The 24,367-nt window shown below is 39.1% G+C and overlaps 4 protein-coding genes across 4 annotated transcripts in view; 1 reads left to right on the forward strand and 3 right to left on the reverse strand.

The window, feature by feature from the left end:
* Positions 1-379: 379 nt before the first annotated feature.
* On the reverse strand, positions 380-2,319 carry LOC308131236 (claudin-10-like; the record flags this gene model as incomplete). Its single annotated transcript, XM_080497887.1, has 5 exons — positions 380-1,306; positions 1,438-1,545; positions 1,656-1,737; positions 1,813-1,974; positions 2,088-2,319. 5 exons carry the CDS (start codon positions 2,317-2,319, stop codon positions 1,069-1,071), a joined length of 822 nt encoding a protein of 273 aa, XP_080354013.1. The 3' UTR covers positions 380-1,068.
* Positions 2,320-3,657: 1,338 nt separating this feature from the next.
* cldn10l2 (claudin 10-like 2) lies at positions 3,658-5,337 on the reverse strand (the record flags this gene model as incomplete). The annotated part of the gene is made up of 5 exons (XM_080498384.1): positions 3,658-3,850; positions 3,939-4,046; positions 4,149-4,236; positions 4,332-4,493; positions 5,106-5,337. The coding sequence occupies 5 exons, from the start codon at positions 5,335-5,337 to the stop codon at positions 3,658-3,660; spliced, it is 783 nt and encodes a 260-aa protein (XP_080354510.1).
* A 3,439-nt stretch (positions 5,338-8,776) lies between these two features.
* Positions 8,777-14,449, reverse strand: LOC308131888 (claudin-10-like; the record flags this gene model as incomplete). The annotated part of the gene is made up of 5 exons (XM_080498768.1): positions 8,777-8,933; positions 9,027-9,131; positions 9,219-9,300; positions 9,376-9,537; positions 14,236-14,449. 5 exons carry the CDS (start codon positions 14,447-14,449, stop codon positions 8,777-8,779), a joined length of 720 nt encoding a protein of 239 aa, XP_080354894.1.
* A 3,307-nt stretch (positions 14,450-17,756) lies between these two features.
* Positions 17,757-24,367, forward strand: part of LOC308131468 (ATP-binding cassette sub-family C member 4-like) — a 37,914-nt gene continuing 31,303 nt past the window's right edge. Inside the window, 13 exon segments of the mRNA XM_080498196.1 lie at positions 17,757-17,772; positions 17,896-18,013; positions 18,558-18,668; positions 21,395-21,515; positions 21,643-21,858; positions 21,970-22,059; positions 22,451-22,614; positions 22,702-22,827; positions 23,175-23,370; positions 23,372-23,425; positions 23,513-23,620; positions 23,781-23,870; positions 24,187-24,360. Of these exon segments, the coding sequence (XP_080354322.1) occupies positions 17,940-18,013; positions 18,558-18,668; positions 21,395-21,515; positions 21,643-21,858; positions 21,970-22,059; positions 22,451-22,614; positions 22,702-22,827; positions 23,175-23,370; positions 23,372-23,425; positions 23,513-23,620; positions 23,781-23,870; positions 24,187-24,360 (1,524 nt within the window). The 5' untranslated portion in view covers positions 17,757-17,772; positions 17,896-17,939.

Here is a 24,367-nt window from a genome sequence, read left to right on the forward strand (position 1 = left end):
TTATTAATCGCATAAACAGAAACAGATCTGTGGACAATTTAAGGTCACCAATTAACCTTTATTTTGGCAACCCGGTGACTTATCCTTTACATTTGAAACAATATTTTATGAATCTCATAGGTAAGTAATTCTTTCTTTTACGAGTATTCCAGGTGTGCTTCATACCATACTTAAAAGTATTTCTCTTCAAATGAGAGCAAGAGAAGATGATGTTTTTAGTACTAAATGTAGATCTGTAATGTTTCATGGCTCCACAAAGCATGTGAAACAACAATGTATATCGTTTTGGCATTTATACAATTATTTATCATTATCACGGAACATTGGCATACACATGTGAAGTATTTTCATTTCTGTCCAGCTAAATACAATTGCTGTGTCATGATGAAAGTGTTCAAAGACAAAAAATCAGCACATAAAAGAAGAAAATGGGTTTGATGGAGAAAAAAAAACCCTAACATGTCACATTTGGAAATTCATTTGTTCAGCAACATTTTCAATATATTCCAAACTTTCAGATCACATTACACCAACTGCACAATGCAGCTGAAACAGATTATTGACTATATATTGATTTAAAGAGTTTTCACAATGTGGTCTTCCCTAGGAAAGCCAGAGATTCAGGAGAATTTTAAAACAGCCTGAAAAATCCAGGTATCTGGGGAATGCTTTTTCTCAGTCAATTCCATTCACTCTATCTTTTTCTTTTAATTTTGACAGGTAAAACGACAAATCCTTTTATCAAAACACAAATGTTTAGAACTATATCTATGTGTAACTGAGGGTAATTAAACTAATAAAATAGGCTTTGATACAAAACCACAAATACAATAGCTATTGCAGTCACAGGTTATACATTGCTTTTTGTTGCCTAATAGATGTCAGAAATATCATCTTATAAAATGAAAAACATTTCTAATACCAGAATTCAACCAAACATCCTGATGTTGGACAAAGCATGTGTTAGCATAAGAGATGAAGGGGTGACAGCAGCATATAGAGAATAAAATGACCAAAGCTGTATGAAGAGAAAAGGGACACAGAATGAAGTTCTTCTCCACCTGGAAGTCACACATATTCATTAGTAGCTGATGTCTTGGTAGAGCTGGTGATGGCGGAGATGCTGCTGCCTCTGCTGCTGTCTCTGCTGCTGCCTCTGCTGCTGTCTCCGCTGCTCTTGCTGGCTGTGCTTCTTGATTTTTTGCTCTCGCTTATCTCAGTGCGAGCAACAGATACAATGCTCCCCTTTGTCGGAACAACTGTGTAGGCGTCGGGCAGTTGGTAGGCAGGGTATCTCCTCTTTGAGCTATCAGAATTAAATTCAAGAAATACACAGTTCTTTTTCAACTTACGTAATGATTAAAATAAAGAAAACACAATAACACAAAAACACAAAAACAATGTTATTTTGTTGTTGTTTTAGTGGGTTTGTTTTACCTTGAGCGGCATCCTTCTCTCCCTGCAAAGATGCTGTAAACCAGGCCTCCAGAAACAAGAAGGGTAGATCCTCCCCATCCAATGAAAACCCCAACACCTATTTCAAATCTGGTAAGAAATTCAAGAAAACAAAGTACTTTCTTTACAGACAAGTGAAATAAATACTTATAGTATATTTGAAAAGTGCATTGAATCAACACTCTGAAAATGGTACGTACTTCTGAGCTCTGTAGTTGGGATCTTGAAATTCTGCCCTGATTTTGTTTCCATAATACGAGAAAGCAACCATCGAACACATGCCTAAAACAATATGCACACATTTATTCACAGAGCAGTCGTATTTGCCGTGTCACTTTGTTCGGCCTCCAGTCTTACCTCCTATAAGGTAGTTCATTCCTCCGGCAAAGGTCACTCTTGCATTAGCAATCTCCGTTCCCCCAATTTTAGTGCACTTCATTCCCACTAACACCAAAATTGAGCCAAAGAAAGCCAGTATGATAGAGATGATGATGAGAGCCCGGCACATGTGAATATCCCCTGTCCAAACACGTAAAAGAAATACAACATGCCATGAAAATAAAAACACCCATTAAAAATGACTAAATTGCTTGGTTTTAATCATTTATATCTCATATGGAGAGTTTACGTACAGTTCAATGCGAGCATTGATGGGATTCCTTTGCAGTCGGAGACGCCAGTGGAATCTGATATACAGTCCTTCCACAGGTTGGAGAAGTAGTTGGACGTCGTCAGGACGATGCTGTCAACTTCAGACCAAGTCCAAATCTCCGTTGGCATTGTAGAACAGACGAGGATCCATCCAGATACGCAGATCACAAAGCAGCCAATCTCCATGTACATCACCACCGTCCTGTAACCCATTTTTGTGTTGAATTCCTGCAGCTGGAGGAATCCAAATGTGTCTGCTCCCAAATCCCTGCTCAGCTACAGTATGCGTATGAAAAGTTGAAAAAACAAAAGGAGTACACAAAGCAGGGTTGTGTACATCATCACATGTTTTGCCTTGGACAGCGTGGCTTGTTTTGTAAAGATCACTTTAGCTCATGTGTTTGTTGTTGGGACCCAAGAGCCTGTCAGGGCTGTACTTCCAGTGATGTGCTGAAGTCAAATATTAGGTGACAAAGGCACACACACAAAACGAGGAGAAAGCTCACTTTGTACTTAAACTATGATCATGATTTGGGATATTGACATAAAATTTTTTCATAAATACTATACATTTTTATAGAATATTAATACTATAATAAAAAAAAAGCAACATGTACAATAGAATAGAATAGAATAGAATAGAATAGAATAGAATAGAATAGGGCTTTCAACTATGGATGGTATTGCCAATACTAATACAATACTACTACTTTCGACAAAGGTCTAATGTCAGTCCTTGAATTTATGTAGCAAAAAGTTAAAAGACTTAGAAGTATTTTCCTTTAGATTATCACTATTAAAAAGACAAATTTTGAGTCCCCGCATGTATTGGGCATTCATACAGCCTCCCCCCCCATACACACACACACCCACACACATTTTTCTAGAATTACTTGAACTATCAACATGCTGCAGAGCTTTCCAATGATAAAATAGGAACTACATTGGAACATGTGCTTCAGCTTGATGACTCATAAATCTGTTTTCGATTCATCACTTTTTCTTCCTTGGATTAGACTTGATAGACACGGACTCCTAGTCGAGCTGCAGCCTGGCCCAGCCGTCACAATTTGGTTCATATCAAACTCTGAAATCTTTATCCATGTTAATTTTTTCCCCCGCGTATTAAACAGCAACATCAAGGACAAAATATAATATATCCCACTAAAAGGCTTCATAATAATGACATCAGTGTTATTTAACTTCACTACTCATGTTATGGTTGATTAGTGTACAGCTGTGCTAGATAATATGGAGCATCGATGTGTAAATAGAATACACAATGCTTCCTGAAATGTAAAAGGTATGACGTCATCATATGTTTTATTATTAAATATACATTCAAAGATCATCATCATCATCATCAGTATTACAGTGATATTGTTAATGCTAATACAAATTCTTTTTAAATCATAACACAGTTAACAAATTAACAGTAAACAAAAGACAGTTTATTTGATTCCAAGAATGACTTGGTCAGCAAACACAAATCAGATCTGAAGAAACCTTCTTGTTTCCAATGTTCATGTTCTCTTTGAAATAGAAGACTGACTATACAAATGCGTCTCTGTCGGAGAATTTTGTCGGTGTTGTTTGAGAGAGCTTTGAGATCTTGGAGCTGTTGGTCCTCCCTGATCCGTAGTATGACGCGTACTGCCTGGACGGCCTGTAGTATCCAGTGTAGGTCCTGCCTCTGGAGTAAGGGGCCATGTAAGTTCCTCCTCCATAGACCGCCACCACTTTACTGAGAGACAAAAGCAGCAACATACAATCAGTGTGTTCAAGAACCAAAAACATTTTTAAAAAAGCTGAGGAAATTGTGTTTGAAATACCTCTCTGGCCAGATCACCCTGAAGACTGTGGCTGCATAAAGCAAAGCACCAAACATGATGAAAAAAGCCCCCACCAGGCCCAAAAAAATGGGGGGTCCTAAGTCATACCTGGAAAAGAGTAAAAGAAAATTGAAATGGTGCCTTTCGAATATGTTTTTACCGATAGATATGAGTACATTTCGAAATAAGAAGTGTTTTAAAAGACTGAACCGTAAGACGCCAGGTGCTATACTGGGAGCAAAGGCTGTTCGGGCAACTCTGTTGATGTATAAGCAGTAACCAGCGATATCGGACACACCTGTGAAGAGAAGTTTCGTCGAAACCGAGAAATAAATGAGGGCAAAACATTTGGGTCATTTATAAAGACAAGTGGGCATTATGCTCTGTACTTACCACCACAAAAATGAAAAACCGCTCCGGAAAACAGCAGTTTGTCCTTAATTTTTTCACCTCCGCCAATATATGTGCACTCCATCCCAAGAAAGCAAAGTGTCACACCGAAAAACCCAAAAGCTAAGCCACACATCAGTAATCCCCTCGTGCCCTGGACGTAATCTGTGAGGAATAGGGAGAGTTCAGGAATTACAATAAAGACACAAAAAAAGAGCTGTTATGAATTTTTGTCAAGCTAATCAAGTGTTATTACGTAATCGTGTCTGATTTGTGGAAGTTGTGAGCATGTTCTCTCTTCAAATTCAAACATTTCTACTCCGTTTTCATACCTGAATAAAGGTGTCGTTGAAATCTATGTGAAAGACTTCAATGGTCTTTTTTTGAACAACATAGGAGAAATAGTATTCTTAAGGCTTCTTGTAGTCATATTGTAAGTCAACAATTATTAGCTGTGCTCCAATATACACCCAATATCTTTTCAATGTTTCTTTTGAATTTGATGAATATGAAAAATAAAACAAGGTTCTGACAATGATCACACATCACAAACTACTCATTTAACACTATTTACTCACTTCGTGAGTAACAACCAGAAAGCCAAATGATATACATGACATTATCGAACATGAACAACCAAAGTTTCTTCACCATTGAATGTCAGTAATTTGATCAATTTATAAAAAGTAATCCCACAAACAAAAACAAGCATTTTCTATTTTTCAAGTGTCACACAAATGTACTCAACAATGTAACTCAGAGGGAAATGAAACATACAGGTGACGCTCCAGAGCACTGGGAAGTCCCTGCAGTTGGTGACTGCAGTCGAGTCAGTGAAGCAGTCCTTCCACAGGTTGGACCAGTACCAGGCCACCTTGATGATGAAGGAGCCCCCTTGACCCCCCAGCTGGGAAATCCTCCAAAAGTCCATCGCCATCGTGCAGAGCACAAAGAGCCATCCCAGTGACGTGATTAAAAAGGCGAAAATTTGAATCAGACGTTTCCTCATTGCCGAGCCGTGAACTCTGCCAATATTGCATCGAGTGAAGGATTCGAAAGTCAGATAATAGATGCTACACCTCTGTTCAGGACGTTCAGCTCTCCTCAATCACTTGTTTCCTGTGAAATTGGGAGGATGAGAGTCCATCAGCGCCACGTGTCTCTTATGTTGATGAGGGCTCTGTGCTTTTGTCTGAGATGTTTACTGTAAACCCATACTTTACACCACTCCTGGGCACGTTTTTTACTTGTCAAATCCAAAGCATTGACTTTCATGCAGAAACTGTATATACAACAGCGCGTGATGAAAAATCTAATTTAACTGTTTTTTTTTCCCATGCACAAACCTTGCTCAACCATGCTCAAGTTAATACGGCATGTTTAAACATGCCGTATTAACTTGAGTTTCAATGACGTGAATAGAATGACTTATTTACACAATAGATCAGAACATAATACAACCTGCTCAGCTGCAGAACTCTGCAGAAATGTAAGGATCACTAAGGAAACAGGTGTTTCCCCTGAATTCCCCTGGCACCTCATCTCCAACCGCTAATCTGCCAAAACACTACAGTGAAGCCAAATGCTGGTGAATACGTCAACTCACAAAAGTAAAAGTTCTAAAGGCACAAGATACCCTGGTTTACCCAAGATTCATGAAAGCATCAGCTTATGGTTGCTGCTTATTTTTCTTATTTCACCCTTTTTGTAGTTTCCTGTTTTTGTAGATTTTCATTATATACACTTCCGGGTTAACAATTTAAAGTTGTTCTGCAGCAGTGAAGGTTGAAACAGCCTTGAAAGCTGGTGCAACTAATTCCTACAGGTGTCCCAACTTGTCTTGATTTCATACAACCCCCTCTATCTTCATAAAATGCAGTGTTGGAACACACTATGGTACCAGACCCTCATGAGCATCAGGTGAACAGTACTACTTATAATTAATAATATTATTATTAGTACTGCAGAAAGTAATATGTTGCCACAAGAATTGCGAGACATATAACATTGTGTTTACAGGCTTGTATTACTTGTACTTAAACACGCCACTTGAGGGCGATAGTGTAATTTTAGGATCAGTTTGGATGACTTTTTGCACATAAACCAGATAGCTAGCTTCTCCCATTAATCAAAGGTGAGTATTTCAGGCTTGTGATTTAAAGAAAAAATGTTTTCCTTTATTTGTATTTATTTGTTGTGTCACAGATTACTGTAATCTGATATAAAGGGCACATTTCTTTTCTGATAAGTGAGTCTTGTCATTTTAGCTTCTCTGCAAGGCTTTCACTCACCTTTTTTTCTTTCTTGTTGACTGTTATTGATAAAATCACAAGTATGTGCTGTTATGTGATTTAAAAAAAATGTGCAAACAACGTTAATTGTGGAAAACTGCATTTAGACAGAATGAGCACGTGAAACAATAAAATAAATGCTAAGTGGGAATGTTTATTAAGTCGGCCTTCCAAATGCACATATTTACAAGAAAGTGCAAAATTGGTTCAAGTAAGTTAGAAATCCAAAAATCAATAATAAATCTTTGTATGAGCAATCACTCAGTCTATTCACCTCCGAACAGGAGCCAGACTGAAAAAACACAATGTAGCCAAGCCAGCCTCCTTTAAATGGATAAATCAAAGCCTTAAACAATTTTGAAACATGATATTCTTCAAAGAACATCACTTACACTTCACTTTCACTTACAGCCTCATTGTTTGTTCTTTAAAACATAAATATTGGGTTGGTGTGACAGAGTTGTATATTTGTAATATTATCAAAAATATTACACTAATTTCAACTAAAACATTTTTTTAAACTTGTAAATAACACATTATGGAGTAAATATGACAGGGCATTCAAAGTAAAAGAAGCTACAAGTCTGTACTGTATGTGTATACTATAATTGTCATTTTACAAGTCCCTTTAAAAAAATGTGCATTTGAAGATGATAAATTATCTTTTGGGGGTTTTTGACCAAACTCTTGGATATTAAAACATTTCTCAGAAATAGTTTGTTGTTAATTAAACATACAGAATATAACAAGGAATACATTTCACTTTAGTCTTTAAGTTCATGATTCAGGACGTTTTTATCAAAGTTTTATGAGAGGTGATTTTAAAAATACATTATGAAAGCCAAATATATTATTGCTCTGAGACAAAAAACAAAACAAAACACACACCCATTACAGGTACAAAGACACAGAATGTGATTGTCCTAAATCTTAGGATGCAGGTGATGCATATGGATGAGAAACTCTAAATTTGAAATGAACTGGTGCTGTTGATGGTCTGTTGCTGGAGATCTGTGGGATCAGGAAACTCTCTATGTGAGAATATGATGTTTCTGTTTGTCTGTTTGAGACGGAGGAACAATCATGGGAGGACACATATTTGCCTTGAGTGAACCAATTGCTCGCTCTAAAGACACTGAATAAAGTCTGCAGCAACAGTAATGACTATCCTTGGCAATAACAACACAAATATTATTGCAATTAAAAGGTTTCCATACTTTATAAACGGCTTGCATTTATGACCTCTGAAATCAGCATCTTGAGACTGAAAGTAGGACGATCGTTTGGATCTTTTCTTCAATGTTGATGATTGAGGGTAAAATGGTGTGTTTGCCTCTTATGTTGTTGTCGGTTCTTTGATATTTAGCTGTATAGGGAACTGTGTGCTTTAGACAGTATCCCACACTATATTCAGCTAAAAGTTCTGTTATCCTGAACCTGGTATTTATCCTATTTTACAAGCGGCAGCTACACATTTACCTTGCTCCAGTCACATAGTTTGACTAAAGTTGATAAAGTAATAAATAATAAAGTCCTCTCATCTTCATGATAATCGACATGATGAAGACTCAGTGTTACATTATCCACACACAGAAACCAAAACCCAGATCGTTAAACAGCTGCGGCTAGATGTTGCTTTTTCCTTTCTAAATTTAACTTCATTAAACTTGTGGGAGACTTGAGCATGCACGCCACACACCCCACACATCTCCAACTTTCTGGACCTACTCTTCAGGTTGCACATTACAAAAGTGGTTAATGGTTATTTCATGTTAAACGGGATAAAATGAGCGCTGGACACAGGTTTAAATGTTGTCATTACAGATTAACAACCTACAGAGGTTGCATCCAGTTAAAGAGCACAAGAACACCACAAAACCATGTCTTACAAAAGTTTACAACACTTTTATTATGATATTACAATAAAAAAACCAAACAAAAACAATAATGCAGTAAAAGGACTTGATTCAACAGGCAGTTTTGTCCCAAAAGTTACATTTAGAACTTGAAATTGTACAAATTAAACACAAAATGGAAAATCTGGACCTAAAAATCACCAGTTTGGGTTCGGGCAATGTGCTATCCTTTTATGCACAAAACACACTTTAGCCCAGACTAAATAGTTTTAACATAGGGATTTTTGTTTATTGTCATTCATCACACATATACATTTTTATCAAAGTTTTGCACCCTGGAGGAGGTGCTGTATTCTGGAGGAGGCCTGTGGTTGGTGGACTTCACCGGCCCCCTTGGGTTCGAAGACACATGCGAATGCAAGGCACCGCTCTTATAGATGTAGCTGTTATGACTGTGGCTGTGAAGAGACAATGCGATTCATGTAAAAACACAATTTAGCCAAGCAAATAAAAAGTGCCTCAGTTAATGTAGATTCAACAGTGATGCAAACCTTTTGCTGAAGTTGCTTGCGATGGAGAAGCAGAGCATGCAGCCTCCCACGACACAGAGGACTGAACCTGCCCAGCCGATGAAGAGAGCAACTCCCAGCTCGTACCTGCAGAAAACACATCAGCGCTTAGTGAGAAATAAAAGAAAGATTAAAAAAATAAACGATCTTGGTGGAATTAAAGACATCACTCACTTTTGAGCCACGTACATCGGGTTGAAAAACTCTGACGTGATCCGATGTGCATAGATCGAGCATGCCGAGAGCGAGCAGAGGCCTGAAACACAGCAAACAAGTCATAAAGCTGCGGGAGTAAAATAATGACTGCAAAGACATCTCTTTCTGTACTTACCACTGAGAATGAAGTTTACACCTGCAAAGCAAGCAATTCTGGCTTTATTTTTGTCAGATCCTCCAATTTTAGTGCATTTCATGCCCACGAGGGCAAATATGGAGCCGAAAAATCCCAGACACACAGCTGAGATCATCAGTCCTCGGCATGCTTGGATGTAACCTGCAAATATAAAAACGAAGACAACGTAAGAAGACTTTACTCTGCTGTGCGTCTTTGGAGTGGTTTTACATTTCTTCTCATATTTGCACCCTGGAAGGTCAATGAGTCACTGACCCAGTGACCAATTTACACCAAAAACAAGCAATACAATTAGTCAACCAAGATTAGAATAACTTTGAGATTGTGTCAGGATGAGACGTGATTTTTGAGGCCAATATCGCCTTGGAAGTGTGAAACTAGTCAGCCATGCTCAAAACCGCCCGAGGGTCCCACTCAATCTTTTTTATGGCTTTCCAGCTCTGGGAACTAAAGCTAAACATTGACACGTTTAGAGGTAAATGAGTTGGAGACTTACTTTAGGCTTTAGTATATTTATTAGTCGAGAGTTTCTGATAGTGTGGACATAACCTTGAACGTACATATCGTCGAGGGGAGCATTCACTTTCTTTGGATGCTACGAATAAACACACATACTCACAGATAAAACATCAAGCGACTTTGAATGAACAAATGGCACAAAATAAAATAAACAAAAATCAAGACACCGGTAAGGTTAGATCACTTAAGGTGAACAGAGAAGAGCTGCTGACCATCCAGTGCCAGCATGGAGGGAAAGTCTTTACAGTTGGAGACGCCTGTTGAATCAGTCACACAGGTCTTCCACAGGTTGGACCAGTAGGTAGCTGTCGTGATAACGGTCCCGTCCAGGGAGGACACCTTCCAGTAATCCGTCGGTAAGGTAGAGGACACCAGCACCCACCCCGAGGTCGAAAAAATGAAGGCCAGAATCTCCTTATACATGCTGCTCACGGGGCAGAAACGACTCCTCCACACGCTCGAAGCGGGTGATCGGCGGCTCCTGAAATTGATTAATAATAGCTCGTCCTGGTGAGCCTTGTCGAAAATGTAGCCGGCCTCAACGTGAGTGGGTTCAATGGATAGGCAATGATTGATAGTTAATGTGTTGTGGACTGTTATATTCTGAGGGGAGGAGTTTGGCCTGAAACGTCAACAAGTGACCAATGGTCACTGATGGCCTCCGCCACCCCCTAAGCACTACGTCACGGTGACTCAAAGACGTCCTGATGAGGACTGAAAGTTCTGGACACATGAGCTGCTTTTACAAAGTCACAAAAGACTCACACACACAGGACTTTCAGATCGACACAGGATGTAAAATACACACTCTATGTGTGTCTATGCAATATAAACTCAATGTGCAGCATCTTGTCTGGTACGTATTTAGGCTTTCTAGAGGAGGTTAGCCCCTAAAAGACGCAACTGCTCAATAGGTACTTTGGAAGGTTTGTCAAATTTAGAATTAGATGCCATTGTCTTTTCACTCTCTTTGATAAAATATGTAAAGCAAATGTGAGACCACGCATGTTTGACAAAGGATGAGTGTCACCCTCAGTCTGTCATCTTTCACCTGCAACCTATGATTAATACACAACAGAAGTGCGTCAACTTCCGCCTGGACTTAACACTGCAGGACCAAGATGACTTATTAACAGTATGTCAGTAAGTCTGTATGTAGCAGGAAAATATTTTCAGTTCAGACAATGAGGAATTCATCTATATGGTGGTTTTGGGCTCCACCTTGTGGCTCTCTGCACAGTTGATAAAAGCCTCTGACCATGTCGACATTTTGTCACACAGTTGGTCAGATACACAAGTGATGAATGAAAGTAATGTTGTTTTTTTTTTGTTTTTTTTTAGCAACAATGGGAACACAGATAATTTAAGTAAAATAAGTCATTTAAACTTCAGCAAACAGAACCGATAATAAGCATTTTTTTTTAAAAATTGGAATCGACTGTATTTCATGAAGTTGATAAATTGCTTGGTAAACTGATCTATATACACTCACCAACCATGAGCTCGACTAAAGGCAATCGCTTGGGTTTCTAAAAATGAAGCTAACTGATTCTGAGAAAATTGTTAAAGGCTGTAAAGTCTATCGATGGGCTGCTATAGTGCTCGGTTTCCACTGCTAAAAAAAATCATTAAATACAGCAGTTAATGGGGAAATACAGATTTAAAGACAAGGTCTGGAAGCCCAAGAAGCAAGTGAGATAAGGCTGTCTGCTGGGTGGAAAAGAAAATGATAGAAAAAAAAAAAGAGTCACAGCAAAGAAGACACTTAGATTATATATTACTGTATATGAGTGGTTTATAGCAGCACTGGGAGGCAGACAGCGTCTACATGGAATAAACTGACAATGCAACTACTTAGCAAGCAAGGGTGAAGGTGAAATCTAGATTTCTGACCCAGTATCACATGCAGGTTTTATGTGTATAGTGTGCAGGCAGTATTTTACAAATGTATTATTTATTATATGTAAAAATATGCATTGACAATAGATGATGATGAATATCGAGAACAGCGGTATCCACTGCAGTGGGCTCCTGGTAACCTGCAAGGAGTTTATGAATCCCTATGTGTTCTAAAAATAGTGGTCAGTAACAAATAACATGGGGAGGCCAGAAGATGGCGTCTAAGTTTATTTGTGGAAGACGCTGTTCTTTTGGCTCCACTGCTTGACTGCCTCCTTCACGCACTGGAATGATTTACTAGTGAGTGGGATGAGGATCAGCACCTGCAAGTCTGAGTCTATTGTTTTCTCATAGGAAACTGTGGCAACTCCCCTCTCAGGCTGGAGGAGGAACCTTCCCCAGGTGGAGGAGGCCGAGGATCTCGGAACCCTCGTCACAAGCAATGGAAATTAGTGAGTTGAGCTGTTACAAGGTCATTTTGCGTCACCACTCTCTCCTATGTTCATGAACTTTGGGTCATGGCTGCAAAAGAATGAGATTCAAAATACAAGCTTGCGAAAAATGAGTTTTAGAGTAAGAAGCTCAACCATCCTGGAGATCCTCAAAGTTGTCGCCCTGTTTCCATACATTTCATTTGAGGTGTTTCAGGCATCTGAATAGAATGCCCTCGACCCAAACCCAAGTGGAGAGATTATATCTTTCAATTGGTCTGGAAATGACAGATGTGTCTTCAGAGTAAATGCAGGACGTTATGAGGCACAGGGATGTTTGAGAGTCTTTGCCTTCCATGCTGCCACCACGACATCGTGTGGACAAACCGGGAATGAAGATGGGTGAACAAATAACTGGATGGAGGGTGAGAAAATTAACTTCCTAACAAATGTCACAAAAAAAACGTGATAATTAATTTAGAAATGTGGGGAAACAAATCACCAAATGTGATCATTCAAAACTGTGAAGAAGAATATTTACAGAATAAGTGTTTATTGTCTTTCAAAGTAATTGAGATTAACAAAGACAGAAGAGTTTACTGGCATTACAGGTGAACGAAGTGACTTTAATTCAAGAAGAACCTTTAAATTCTCTTAAATCAACCCTTGATTTCAAAGAGGTCGAGCCCCACACTATAGTTTTATTGAGGGGTTGTTGTTTTTTGTTTTTTTCGATAACTCAGAGTTGGCTGTCTTCACCTTTCCAATAGGTCCGAATAATATTGCAGCCCACATTATGTATAATGCCGTCCAGAATAGTACGTGATACTTGGAGCAGGATGTATGCATTATTGTATAATCACTAAGCTGTATGCCACACGGCAGACGATTATACAATAAACAAAACCCAACAACACGATTAGAGACACTATTTGATCCAATGAATAGCTCATAATCATGATCTCAGAGAGTGAAACTTTAAAGACAGCTCGGCCTCATGCAGACAAAGATATGGAGCTCACAGCAAAATGCACCCTGCATGACAAAACCTTTGTCTCTGACCTCTCTGAAAATCTGTGCTATGATTTTAAACATGAGCATGTACAACTGTCTGAGATAACATTAGTCAAATGTCAACAAAATGATTTTTAACTGGGGATTTTGCATTGAAGTTGAATTTCTGTACGTTTTTCATACTACTGATATGATCAGTGTGGAATTTTCAAAGTATACATTTCTTAAACTATTTGTTTAACTGTCTTCATTTCTCTATCTTGCGTCAATGAAAAAAAAAATCAGGGTTCTGAAATCTGGACTGTGGCAATTAAACATTTGCCACAGTTAACACATCAACCACAAACTGCAACGTGAAAGAATATTGTGAAATGCTCTGACCGTTGAATTCTTCTATTTAATCCAGGTAGATTTATACTGATATTAAGGGAAATAGTAATGAAATCAGTATAAGTCACACACCATCATATTATGGGAAATAGATTCATGTTCTATAAGATGGAGTGATCTAATTAGATAGTGAATCGGATGACCTATTTAAGACTTTAACAGAAATACTCCCAATGAAATAATGTGCAAAACTTTCAGCAAGCATTATTATACAAATGAAATTAAGTATAATACTTGATTTTCTAAATCAATATCAACTCTTGGGTTTTTGGACTAGGGCTATGTCTTTGCTCTTGCAGTTTATGGTTCAGAATTCAACTTAAAAAAAAAAAAATCAAGCTGCAGCTTCAATTCATAACCTGATGAATAACATGTTTGTTTTTGTGGTAGTTGATAATTTATACTGCATTCTTACACTTTTTTTTTTTTTTTTTAAATAATAAGACTACTCAATAAACACATTTACATTTAAAACAAACAAGCTATCTTGCCAATATGATTCATTTTGTATTTGAGGATAAAAGGTATCAACACATAAAGGGGAACCAACACGAGTCTGTCTGAAACGATGAGCCTCTGCACTCACCTGCCAGCTGCAGGATGGTGTGATGTGGTCTGCAGTGTACAGCTCCAATAGCATTTCCAGCACAGTTGTTCCACAGACCCTGGAGGACCCAGGTCGCTGTGATGACTGAAGATGCCCGGCTGGTTATCCTCCATTCATTGGACACTGTGGCACCAATAATGGCGCCCAGTCCCGCCAATCCACTGAGAAAACCCAAAATCTGCACAACCGACATTTAGTGGTTTCAGATATGAAATCACTATTTTTTTTTTTTTTTTTTTTTTTTAGGAAAGTAGAAATAAAATCTCCCCAGGCTAGTAAATTACACTGTGGACATGTGTTTCACTGGGATGATTAACAGGCAGGACATCTTGCCTATGGACTGAGTCGTGGGGGACGGACGCAGGCTTTGAAAGTGGAAGGTTAAAGGCGGCACGGGCTGAAAGTTAGGCATTAAATTAAAAAAAAAAGAAAAAAAGTAGTGGAGGCAGTATGGGAAATTGTTTGTGTGTTCATGTTTTGGTTCAAACAATGGTTGACTATCATATTAGCATAAAAAGATAAGAAAGAAGTAATCACTAAACTAAAAAAAACTAAAAAAAAGCAGAATGCAGTGTAACAAAGTCCAGGTACTTGGTCATCTATTTCTGCACACGATATTTAGCACCAGAATGACTAATGATTGCCAACTCATATGTGCACTTGTATGTTGTTTTTCTGGTCCCCTGTCTCTCACTCAAATGAAACGTTTCCATTTAAAACAACAAAATGTAGAATACAACGACGATATAATATTGAACAGGGTGTGTCCAATGCTTAGTTGAGTTTAAAACACTCTACGCTCAAAAAGCTGCCGTTAAATACCCTGGATGGGAATAACAGGGTATACCTGGCAACTTCATGCTGTCAGATAATCTTTTAAAATGTCATGTGCCATACATGACTCAGATGGAAATACTCCACTAGACGTTTCCACGAATGACCCAATGACTGATGTTCTTTATTCTACTTTAACCTTACCATGTTTTTAAAGCTCTGTAATGGAGGACAGTCATCATGGCAACCGCTCTTCAAGATATCTCTGTGAAATATAAGAACAATTCAATGATTTGGTGATAGAGAAACATGCAAACAATAACACATTTTTATATGAATTGTACATATAAAGTACCCTGAAAGCAAGAAGCCATAACACTTTCCTCTGACAGTCAAATCCAGAGGTTGGAAGTGGTGGTGCTTCACTTATGCACTGCGTGAGCCAAGCGAAAGACGTACTGCATCTTACCTGTAGTTGTCACTCTAATCACTGCAAACCGAACACATACTGTAGCTAGTTGTATTATCTTTCCAATTGTGACCTGACATTGGTTGACTATTAACGTTTTCCGGTAACATTTAACAAACGGAGGAATCTCAGAGGAGGTGTTTTTAAAACAGAAGCAGTCAGAATCCACAAATGATTTGTGTCTGGATCTGAAATGATCTGTGAAGCACATCAACATGATTTCATACAGCCATACACAAAAGAACAGAAAACATATAGCATATTCAGTAAGCCAGTAACATTTCAGAGTCACGTTTTTATTCCCAATTTTGTGAATTGTCCAAAACATCAAATTACACTCAATAACGATCGTATCATATCTCCTTGAATGAACATATACAAAACCTCAACATTCAAATTTGGATCAAGTTTAAGTTTGATTATGATGGTATAAATATTATGGAACAAGTGGGTTCTTTTTTTTCCTGCGAATTCAGCGAATGTTCTATTATTCATGGGTAAATATCAAAAGAATGTCCTTGGCATGGAAAATATTGCTGTTTGTGTTGTTCTATGTATTATGTACTATGTAAGTCAGGGAATTTTCATATTTCTATCACATTTCAGAAGAAATAATGAGAATTCACCATTTCTATACCAATATGCTTGTTTGTTGCCTCACAAAAAAAAAAAAATCATCCCTGGTTCATATTTTCAAGGTCTCTCTGTGTGGAATCGGCCTATCCTCCATGTACATGCATATATTTTATCTTGTGTCCTTCTACAGTCCAAATATATGTGCTTGAAGATAATTACAGAGCTTTAACTGTCCGTAGGGCTTACTATTAAGATTTGACTGTCTTTCTGTTGTTTGCCCTCTGATGGTAAGAACTATTTTTTTTTCTTCTGTATTTAGGGTTTCTGATTTAGTCTGGATGTTCAGGTTTGAAACTGGGCTTGGTGGTGTCACAATCCTTATATTTAAGTTTTGAGCTCTCACGGGTGCTGACATTCCTTTAACTAAACCAGCAAGCCATTTATAAGATCTTTTTCCCTTCAGTTACCTGAAGATGATAAACAACAACAAGAAACAGTATACTCTTGCAATTCACTGTGTAGCAGTACAGTTGCTTTACAATGTTACTGGATTTCCAAAAGAGAATTGAATATTTGCTATTGAGCACAATTACTTTGCATGGATTTATGTGTACTCAATAACAAGAAAACCTTTGTGTAAAAAAAACTAAAGCAAAAGTACAAAGTACTCATTGTAAAAACTTTTGTTGGTATCATTTTATTTTCAACCATTTTTAATAGCAAGACTTTGACTCAATTTATCTACTATTCACATCTCAGACCATCAATAAAATCTTATAAAGTTACTCAAACTATCGGTTTAATTGGAAAAATTATTAAATATATACATATTCAATACCATCAATTTATCCATTTCAGGGATATGGGATGCAGAAGCCTATTCCCGTTAATGGGTGAAGGCATGGTACATCCAGGACAGGTCACCAAGTCCATTACTGGGAAAGGACAGAGAGACAGACACACACACACTCACATTCCTAAGCAAGAGTACGCGATCCAAACGTTGGAAAATTAACTCACATTGTGAGAGTACAGCTGCAGCTCGTGATAGCAAAGCATTGAAGTATAATATTATACTTAATTGAGTAAAGGTCAAGTCTGACTGTACTCACCTTGGACAATATTTTTTCTTTGCCACCCTCTTCTTTGGCAGGCAGAAAGCTTTAAAAATGACTATTATTTACATTGGTTGATTTTATTGACTGTTGACATTTTTACTTTTCCTTGAATGAAAAGCTTTAAAAGGAACTCTATTGTACAAAATGAACAACTATAAAAAAACAAGAAAACAATTTATATACAAGAGCAACTACTTAAACCCACTGCTCAATACCATTTAAGTTGGCATTTCTAGTTGCTATTTCCACCCCATCTGGTTTCTATAAACCTGTGATCTAAGAGAAATGTTTTCACTTGTGGTTTTGTTTATAAAACAAAGGCAACATTATGTCAATATTTTGGAGAAATATTTGAATAATATAAACAGTTGAAGGTTGAGACAATTGCGGAGCAGGAGCAGACTCATTAAGGCCCTTGAACGGGAAGGAAACAAAAACAAGAGTTCATGACATTAAGAAGTTTGCGGAGTGATTGACGTTTATCTGGGCCAATCGGAGAGCGAGGTGGGCGGGCCCAAGGCAGCGCCGCAGACCCTGCAGCGCTCAGCCTCCTCCGGGGTAATCCTGCCCTGAATGTCGGTGGGTATAATATTGACAGACATTGGTGTTAACACCAGCGACTTTGCCCACTGTCCCCCCCCCCCCCCCCCCCTCTGTGTGGCTTTCCTTCTTCTTTCATCGATATCCCCTCTCACCGTCCAGGGCCTGCAGAGAAAGTCTTCAGGTTGCTGTGACTGTCGGGGGGCATGGAGCCTCTGCGGAAGGAGGCGAAGGATAATCCGTCAGCTTCAGCTAATCTTCTCTCCAAGATTTTCTTCTGGTAAGAAAACCGGCCTCACACTGACAGCTTTGTGTGACATTAATTGAATGGAGAGCTCTCCTGCGTGTGACAGTTTGCCGCCACTGAAGGCGGCCTGTCCCTGGATGTGAGAGGTGTGCGCCGAGCATCCATCCATGCGTAAAGATAACGCACGGAGAGCTCAGGCTCCTTAGAATAACTTTATTATAACAGGCGGAGATCTTAAAAGGACTACTCAAAAAGTAAAAAAAAAAAAAGAAAAGAAAAGAGAGCTACTTTAACTTAAGTGACAAGTTGGGTGTGGTTACAAACCAGTGTCTAGGTCCAGTGTTATGTATTACAGTACTTTGGCAAATAAAACTATGGATAGCATTTCTACTGGGCGGGAGGAGAGCTAGAATTAGTGCCTTATTGTACAATTTAGGCAGTGTAAAAGTGCCATTACTGGAGCATAATTACCACTGCTGTTTAAAACTCAACATACATTTACATGTAAATGTACCAGAGTACATACTTCTAGTATATTTTCCAAGCAACTGTTGATAATAATTCACTGTTTCTTTAGGTGGCTGAATCCTTTGTTCAGAATTGGGTACAAGAGGCAGCTGAAGGAAGATGACATGTACAAAGTGCTTCCAGAGGATGCGTCGGACAGACTTGGGAAGGAACTGCAATGGTAAACCACTTATCTTTGATAATGCGTACATTATTTGTCTGTGTTTTGACTTTATCTTCGTGGAATCATTCATGCATACCAAAGGCACGTTTACAACCATTCTCTCAGGTCAAACTGTACACAATGTTGATGGAGTAGTCTTAGAATCAACATGAATCCAGACTCTGTCATACACCTTTTTATCACACTGAACAGTGCAAAGAGTCGGGTCATGAGCTCCGCACAGGTTCAGATTGATTGCACCTCTGGAGGTATTCACCGCGATGATGCACATTTAATAAAGAGGACAACATGCTGTTCTGTTGTGTCCTTATTGAATAACGCCCACAGTTGGCGTTGGTTGCTCCTGCTGTCATTACAAACCAGTTTCACCTTTTACTCTCCCACCTGCCTGCTCACTTCCATTTCAGAGGTTTTCAAGAGGGAAGACATACACGCTTTAGCCACTGTCATCTTGTATTTATATGATACGATGAGTCTGTGGGGCAGCTCAGCAACGCTTTCATCAGAAAGTAACAGATCTTGTAAATACTCATGACATGAGTGTTGTGGGTGCAAAAGACAAACAATAATGTGAGGTTGTTGTTGAAAATCCATGCTCCGTCACAGTTTGTAGTCATTGTTTGAGCATTGACACAGCAATGAATAGTGATCCAAGCTTTGGGCCTTTATAGCTCCACTCTCTTACGGTTGCCTACTCTACGCAACAGCCTGAGCCGGACTCCTGTAATAAACAGCTGTCACATTTAACTGACCTCGGTTTCACCTGGGAGGACATCCAAGTGTATAGTTGCAGGCCAGACACTCCTGACTTGGCCTGCTCAGCCTGGATATCCACTTTAGATGGGACAGGCTCCCTCCCCTTCAGGGAATATGACATTAGAGTTGACAGTTTTTGTGGAGGTGAGCCCACCTATATTTAGATAGTAGTTCTCAAACTCTCACATGACGGCTGGCTCCTCCCAATCTATGACGCATTGCAGTGACGTTTGAGGACGTGACATGAGGTGTTGGTAACTCAATGAACCCTTCATGCAGTGCTCACTACTACTAAGCAAGTCACTTCTGGGCCCAGGCTTGGAGACATCGCCTACGTTTTCATTCACTGACATCATGTGTAATTGTGCTTGCAAGCATCTGGCTTCACCGCATCGTATCCTTCCACTCATCTTCTGTTCTGCTTGTATTCTACACTGGGCCATGGGGTGCTGGAGTCGAAGCCAATGGACTATGGGTCACTTCTTGGACAGTTCTTAAGTCCACCAGAGGGCAAATACAGAGAGAACGACTATCAAACAAACACATTCACATGAACACCTACAGGTAGCCTCACATACATGTTTCAGGACTGAAGGAGAAAACCAGGGTGCTGATACTGAGAGCTCCTGAAACCAGGGACACTCTCCACAAGGAGACAGTGGTAACCACTGGTATCCTGTGCTTCACTGTATTTCTATTGAAAATACTGAAGTCCTGTTACAATTATTATTATTTTTTTATCTCTCCCTAATAAAAAAAGACTCCACTTGCATAGCTGGTTTTCACCACTGTAGCACTCTCATAGCACTTTGCTCTGCTTGTCACATCTCCCATGCATTCACACATCAATGTCAATAGAGCTGCCATCAAGGGGCTCGTCCTCCATCAGAAGCAATTTGGAATGAATGTCTTTCCCAAGAACACTTGTAAACTTGGGATTGGAGGACAAGCTATTTTACCAACTGGGCATCAGCTGCTCAGTAATACTGTTCTATAAACAGATGTTACAAATGTGGTGAAGATTCCGTGTAGGCAGTTCAGCAATAATGTTCGAGACTTGTGTCGTGGAGTTCTCAACAAACACATACACAATGCAGACATCACAAGTCATCTGATCAATCTGCTACGGGCATGTGCCCCGTTCAACCTTCCAGCTAACATTTTAAGGGATGCTGGGAGGAGGGGGTGAGTTTACTGGTGTCACCAGGACGGTGGTCGAAAACACAGGGGTGAGAGCCCACATGCGGTTCCGGCTCTCACCGTCCCGATGCAGCTGCGCTGAAGCAAAGGCAAAAACATGTCCGCTGAGTCTGTAAATAAGATTATCAGGCCGGAGTCACACAGACAAAAATAAAAAGATTTTAGCAGGATACAGAGAAGAACAGAATTCTTCAATAGTAAATAATAATTTTTCCATAACATTTGCTTTGTTAGATATGCCAGCATTTAATTATCGTATTGGATTCTTTGTACATTAAGGAGAGGAAGATTTTAATAGCACTTTTGAGACTCGTTGATTTATTTGTCTAGTCATTTCACCTCTACCCACTTTATCTATTTTAGCTTCATAGGGAGCTGGTAGCAGCCCTGCTAACTGCAAAGTCACCAGTCCAGGAGATATGGTTGCTTTTTTGATATTAATTATGAGGTGTATTTTTAATTTGAGGGCAGATTTAATAAATCTTTTCTTTATTCATAACTCTCACTCAAAGTACATTTTGAGTCCCTTTTGTTGCCACGTGTTAATTATTATTTGTTCCTTTTACAATTGTTCAACACTAACAGTTAACACCAGATGGTGATATGCATTATCGTCCACCATTATTATAACTAATGAGTCAGAGTTTACTTAAACAAGCGACTGAGCAGGGTGATAGTGGGTTTAGCACTAATTTGTTTACCTTTTGTTTTTGAAAGTCTTTCCAACTTGAAGGAACATGCTTGTGTTCTTGTTTTTCTTTTCAAAGGTACTGGAATCGGGAAGTTCAGCAGGCGGCAAAAGATCAGCGGCCACCCAGCCTTGCCAAAGCTCTCATTAAGTGCTATTGGAAGTCATATTCACTCATTGGAATATACATGTTCATACAGGTACAGTACAAGTCACCCAGTGACTCCACTCATCTGCATTGAGCAGTGTTGCATTATTTAACATCAATCAAGATGTGATTGAGAGCCACACTCCGTCAAATCTCCATTACATTTCATTTCCTGTTAGGAAATTATCAAAGTCATTCAGCCGCTGCTACTTGGGAAGCTGATTGAGCACTTTGAGAGTTATGACCCAGACGGGGTCTATGAGGCTTACAGCTATGCTGCAGGCATCGGCCTGTCCGCCGTTACCCTGGCTATCCTTCATCATTTGTATTTCTACCATGTCCAACGAGCAGGCATGAAGATTCGTGTGGCCATGTGTCATATGATCTATCAGAAGGTCGGTCATTATGTGTCATACATTCACATTCATGTGTGTTTCGTGACATTGTTGAACTCGCTGACCTGCTTCTGTTAAGTTAACTTGGATTAATTATATTGCTTTGCAAAGGCTCTTTGTCTCAACAGTGCAGCGCTGGCCAAAACCACCACCGGACAGGTTGTGAATCTCTTATCCAATGATGTCAACAAATTTGATGAGGTGACTGAAAATTGCAATCTGACCTCACTTTTCAGTTTAAATGTTGCATTTATTACCGCTATAATGATCACCCCTTCTCGGGAGTGTTTTAGAGACACATTGATCTGACTTTATGGTCATTTTGAAGGCTGTAGAGTGTGCTGCTGCTGAGATGGATTACATAACTCAGGCAGGTGCTTCAATTATTTAGTCCACTGCATTTGCTTCAGTGAGGGTAGAAATCAGAAACACAAAGATATAAGTTTGGTGAAAGCAAGCACCTTATTGTATACTCTTATTATGTGTCTTCCAATTTTTTCTGCAATACTACAGTGACTAATTCGATGTTTATTATATTCTGCTTTGTATATATATATATATATATATATTTTTTTTTTTTTTTTTTTTACAGGTAACCTTATACTTGCACTTTTTGTGGATTGGTCCTTTACAAGCAGCCACTGTGATTATATTGTTGATGTATGCCATTGGGCCGTCGTGTCTCGCGGGAATGGCCGTCTTCTTCGTCATGATGCCAGTTCAGACCATGTTTGGGCATTTATTCTCAACTCTCAGGTTCGTAGGGATTTTTCAGATTCTGTACTTAACTGGTTTCAGTCACGTGTGTCTTTGGTTTCACTCATTTGTGGTTTTCTGTTTCAGGGCTGAAACAGCCATCCTAACAGATGAGAGAATTCGCACAATGAATGAAGTTATTTCTGGCATCCGGGTGATAAAGATGTATGGGTGGGAGAAACCGTTTGGTGCCCTTGTGGATGAAATCAGAAGGTACAGTGCAAATAGTTCAGTATACTGATCATCTATTACACAATGATGGGTAATGTGACTGTCTTTTAATTATGGCATTTGGCGAGATATATTAAGCAGCAAGTGAACACTTTGTGTTTATAGCTGATGTGTTAGAAGGAGGAAAACATAAGTAAGTCTGTTGTGAGTCGTTCAGTGTGTAGTTCAGAATAATTCTTACATAAAATAATTCGGGGGAAACATTGCTTCACTTTGAGAAATTAAGCCGTTTTTTTTAAATAGAAATAAGTCAAATATCAGTAATATTTATTTATTGTGCATTTATCAACTTCATGTTTTTTTTTTTTTTTTTTATTATTTTGTTACAGAATGGAAATCTCCAAGATTATGAAGAGTTCCTACCTGCGAGGCCTGAACATGGCATCTTTTTTCGTTGCCAGCAAGATCATCGTCTTCATCACCATCCTCGTCTACGTGCTGACAGGAAATGAGTTGACCGCCAGCAGAGTGTTCATGGCCGTCACCCTCTACGGTGCGGTCAGGCTCACGATCACACTCTTTTTCCCCCTATGCCATTGAAAAAGCTTCAGAGTCTCTCATCAGCATCCGAAGGATTAAAGTAAATGAGTCGCCGACATTACACCGGCATGTAAAACGAGCTTGTGTCAATGAAGGACTACAACCTTGAACTCATTGTGCTTTTCAGAAATTTCTTCTATTGGATGAGGTTGCTCCCCAGCATCTGGGTCTTCCTGTCGCAGAGAAGAAGGACTGCTTAGTGAAAATACAGGATTTAATGTGTTACTGGGATAAGGTAAGACATCTGTGGTAAGATACTAGATGTCTCTATTCTTTATCTGTCTTTTACACCATTTTGATCATTTAGCCGTTGTTTGTCGTCTTCAATGCAAACGGTATGCACAGTTACTAAAGTTTGTTTAAATTGACTATAATGTGTCGACCTTTCCTTACAGAGTGTCGAGGCACCAACTTTACAGAACGTGTGCTTCACAGTGAGACCCAAGCAGCTCCTGGCAGTTATTGGACCTGTTGGCGCTGGAAAGGTCAGGTCTGTTTCTCTGGTCTCAAATATGGTAATGCGCACACACAGATTGTAAACCTAAGACATGTAAAGTAACCCAAAGCTGCTTTCATAGTGGAAATCCCTTTGTTCTCCATCAAGACGGGATATAAAGTTTCCCTATCAGTATGTGTTTAGTTGTATGAGGCTAAAGTGGCTCAACACTTCATTTTTCTTCTTAGTTAAAGTGACATTGCGATTTAAAAAAAAAAAGAAAACAAATAAGGGATTATGTTTGGGACATTTTCCAGCATTTTTAAGTTGTAATTTATATTAAAATGTTTGTTTGTGTGCATCAGTCCTCACTACTCAGTGCCATACTGGGCGAGCTGAGTCACGAAAGCGGTGTGGTGAAAGTCAAAGGAGAGCTGACGTATACGTCTCAGCAGCCCTGGATTTTACCCGGTACAGTTCGGGGCAACATCCTGTTTGGCAAAGAGCTCAACCCTAAGAAGTACGAGAGAGTTCTGAGAGCTTGCG

This window comes from Blennius ocellaris (assembly GCF_963422515.1).
Source record: "Blennius ocellaris genome assembly, chromosome: 6".
In the NCBI taxonomy this organism is placed as follows: domain Eukaryota; kingdom Metazoa; phylum Chordata; class Actinopteri; order Blenniiformes; family Blenniidae; genus Blennius; species Blennius ocellaris.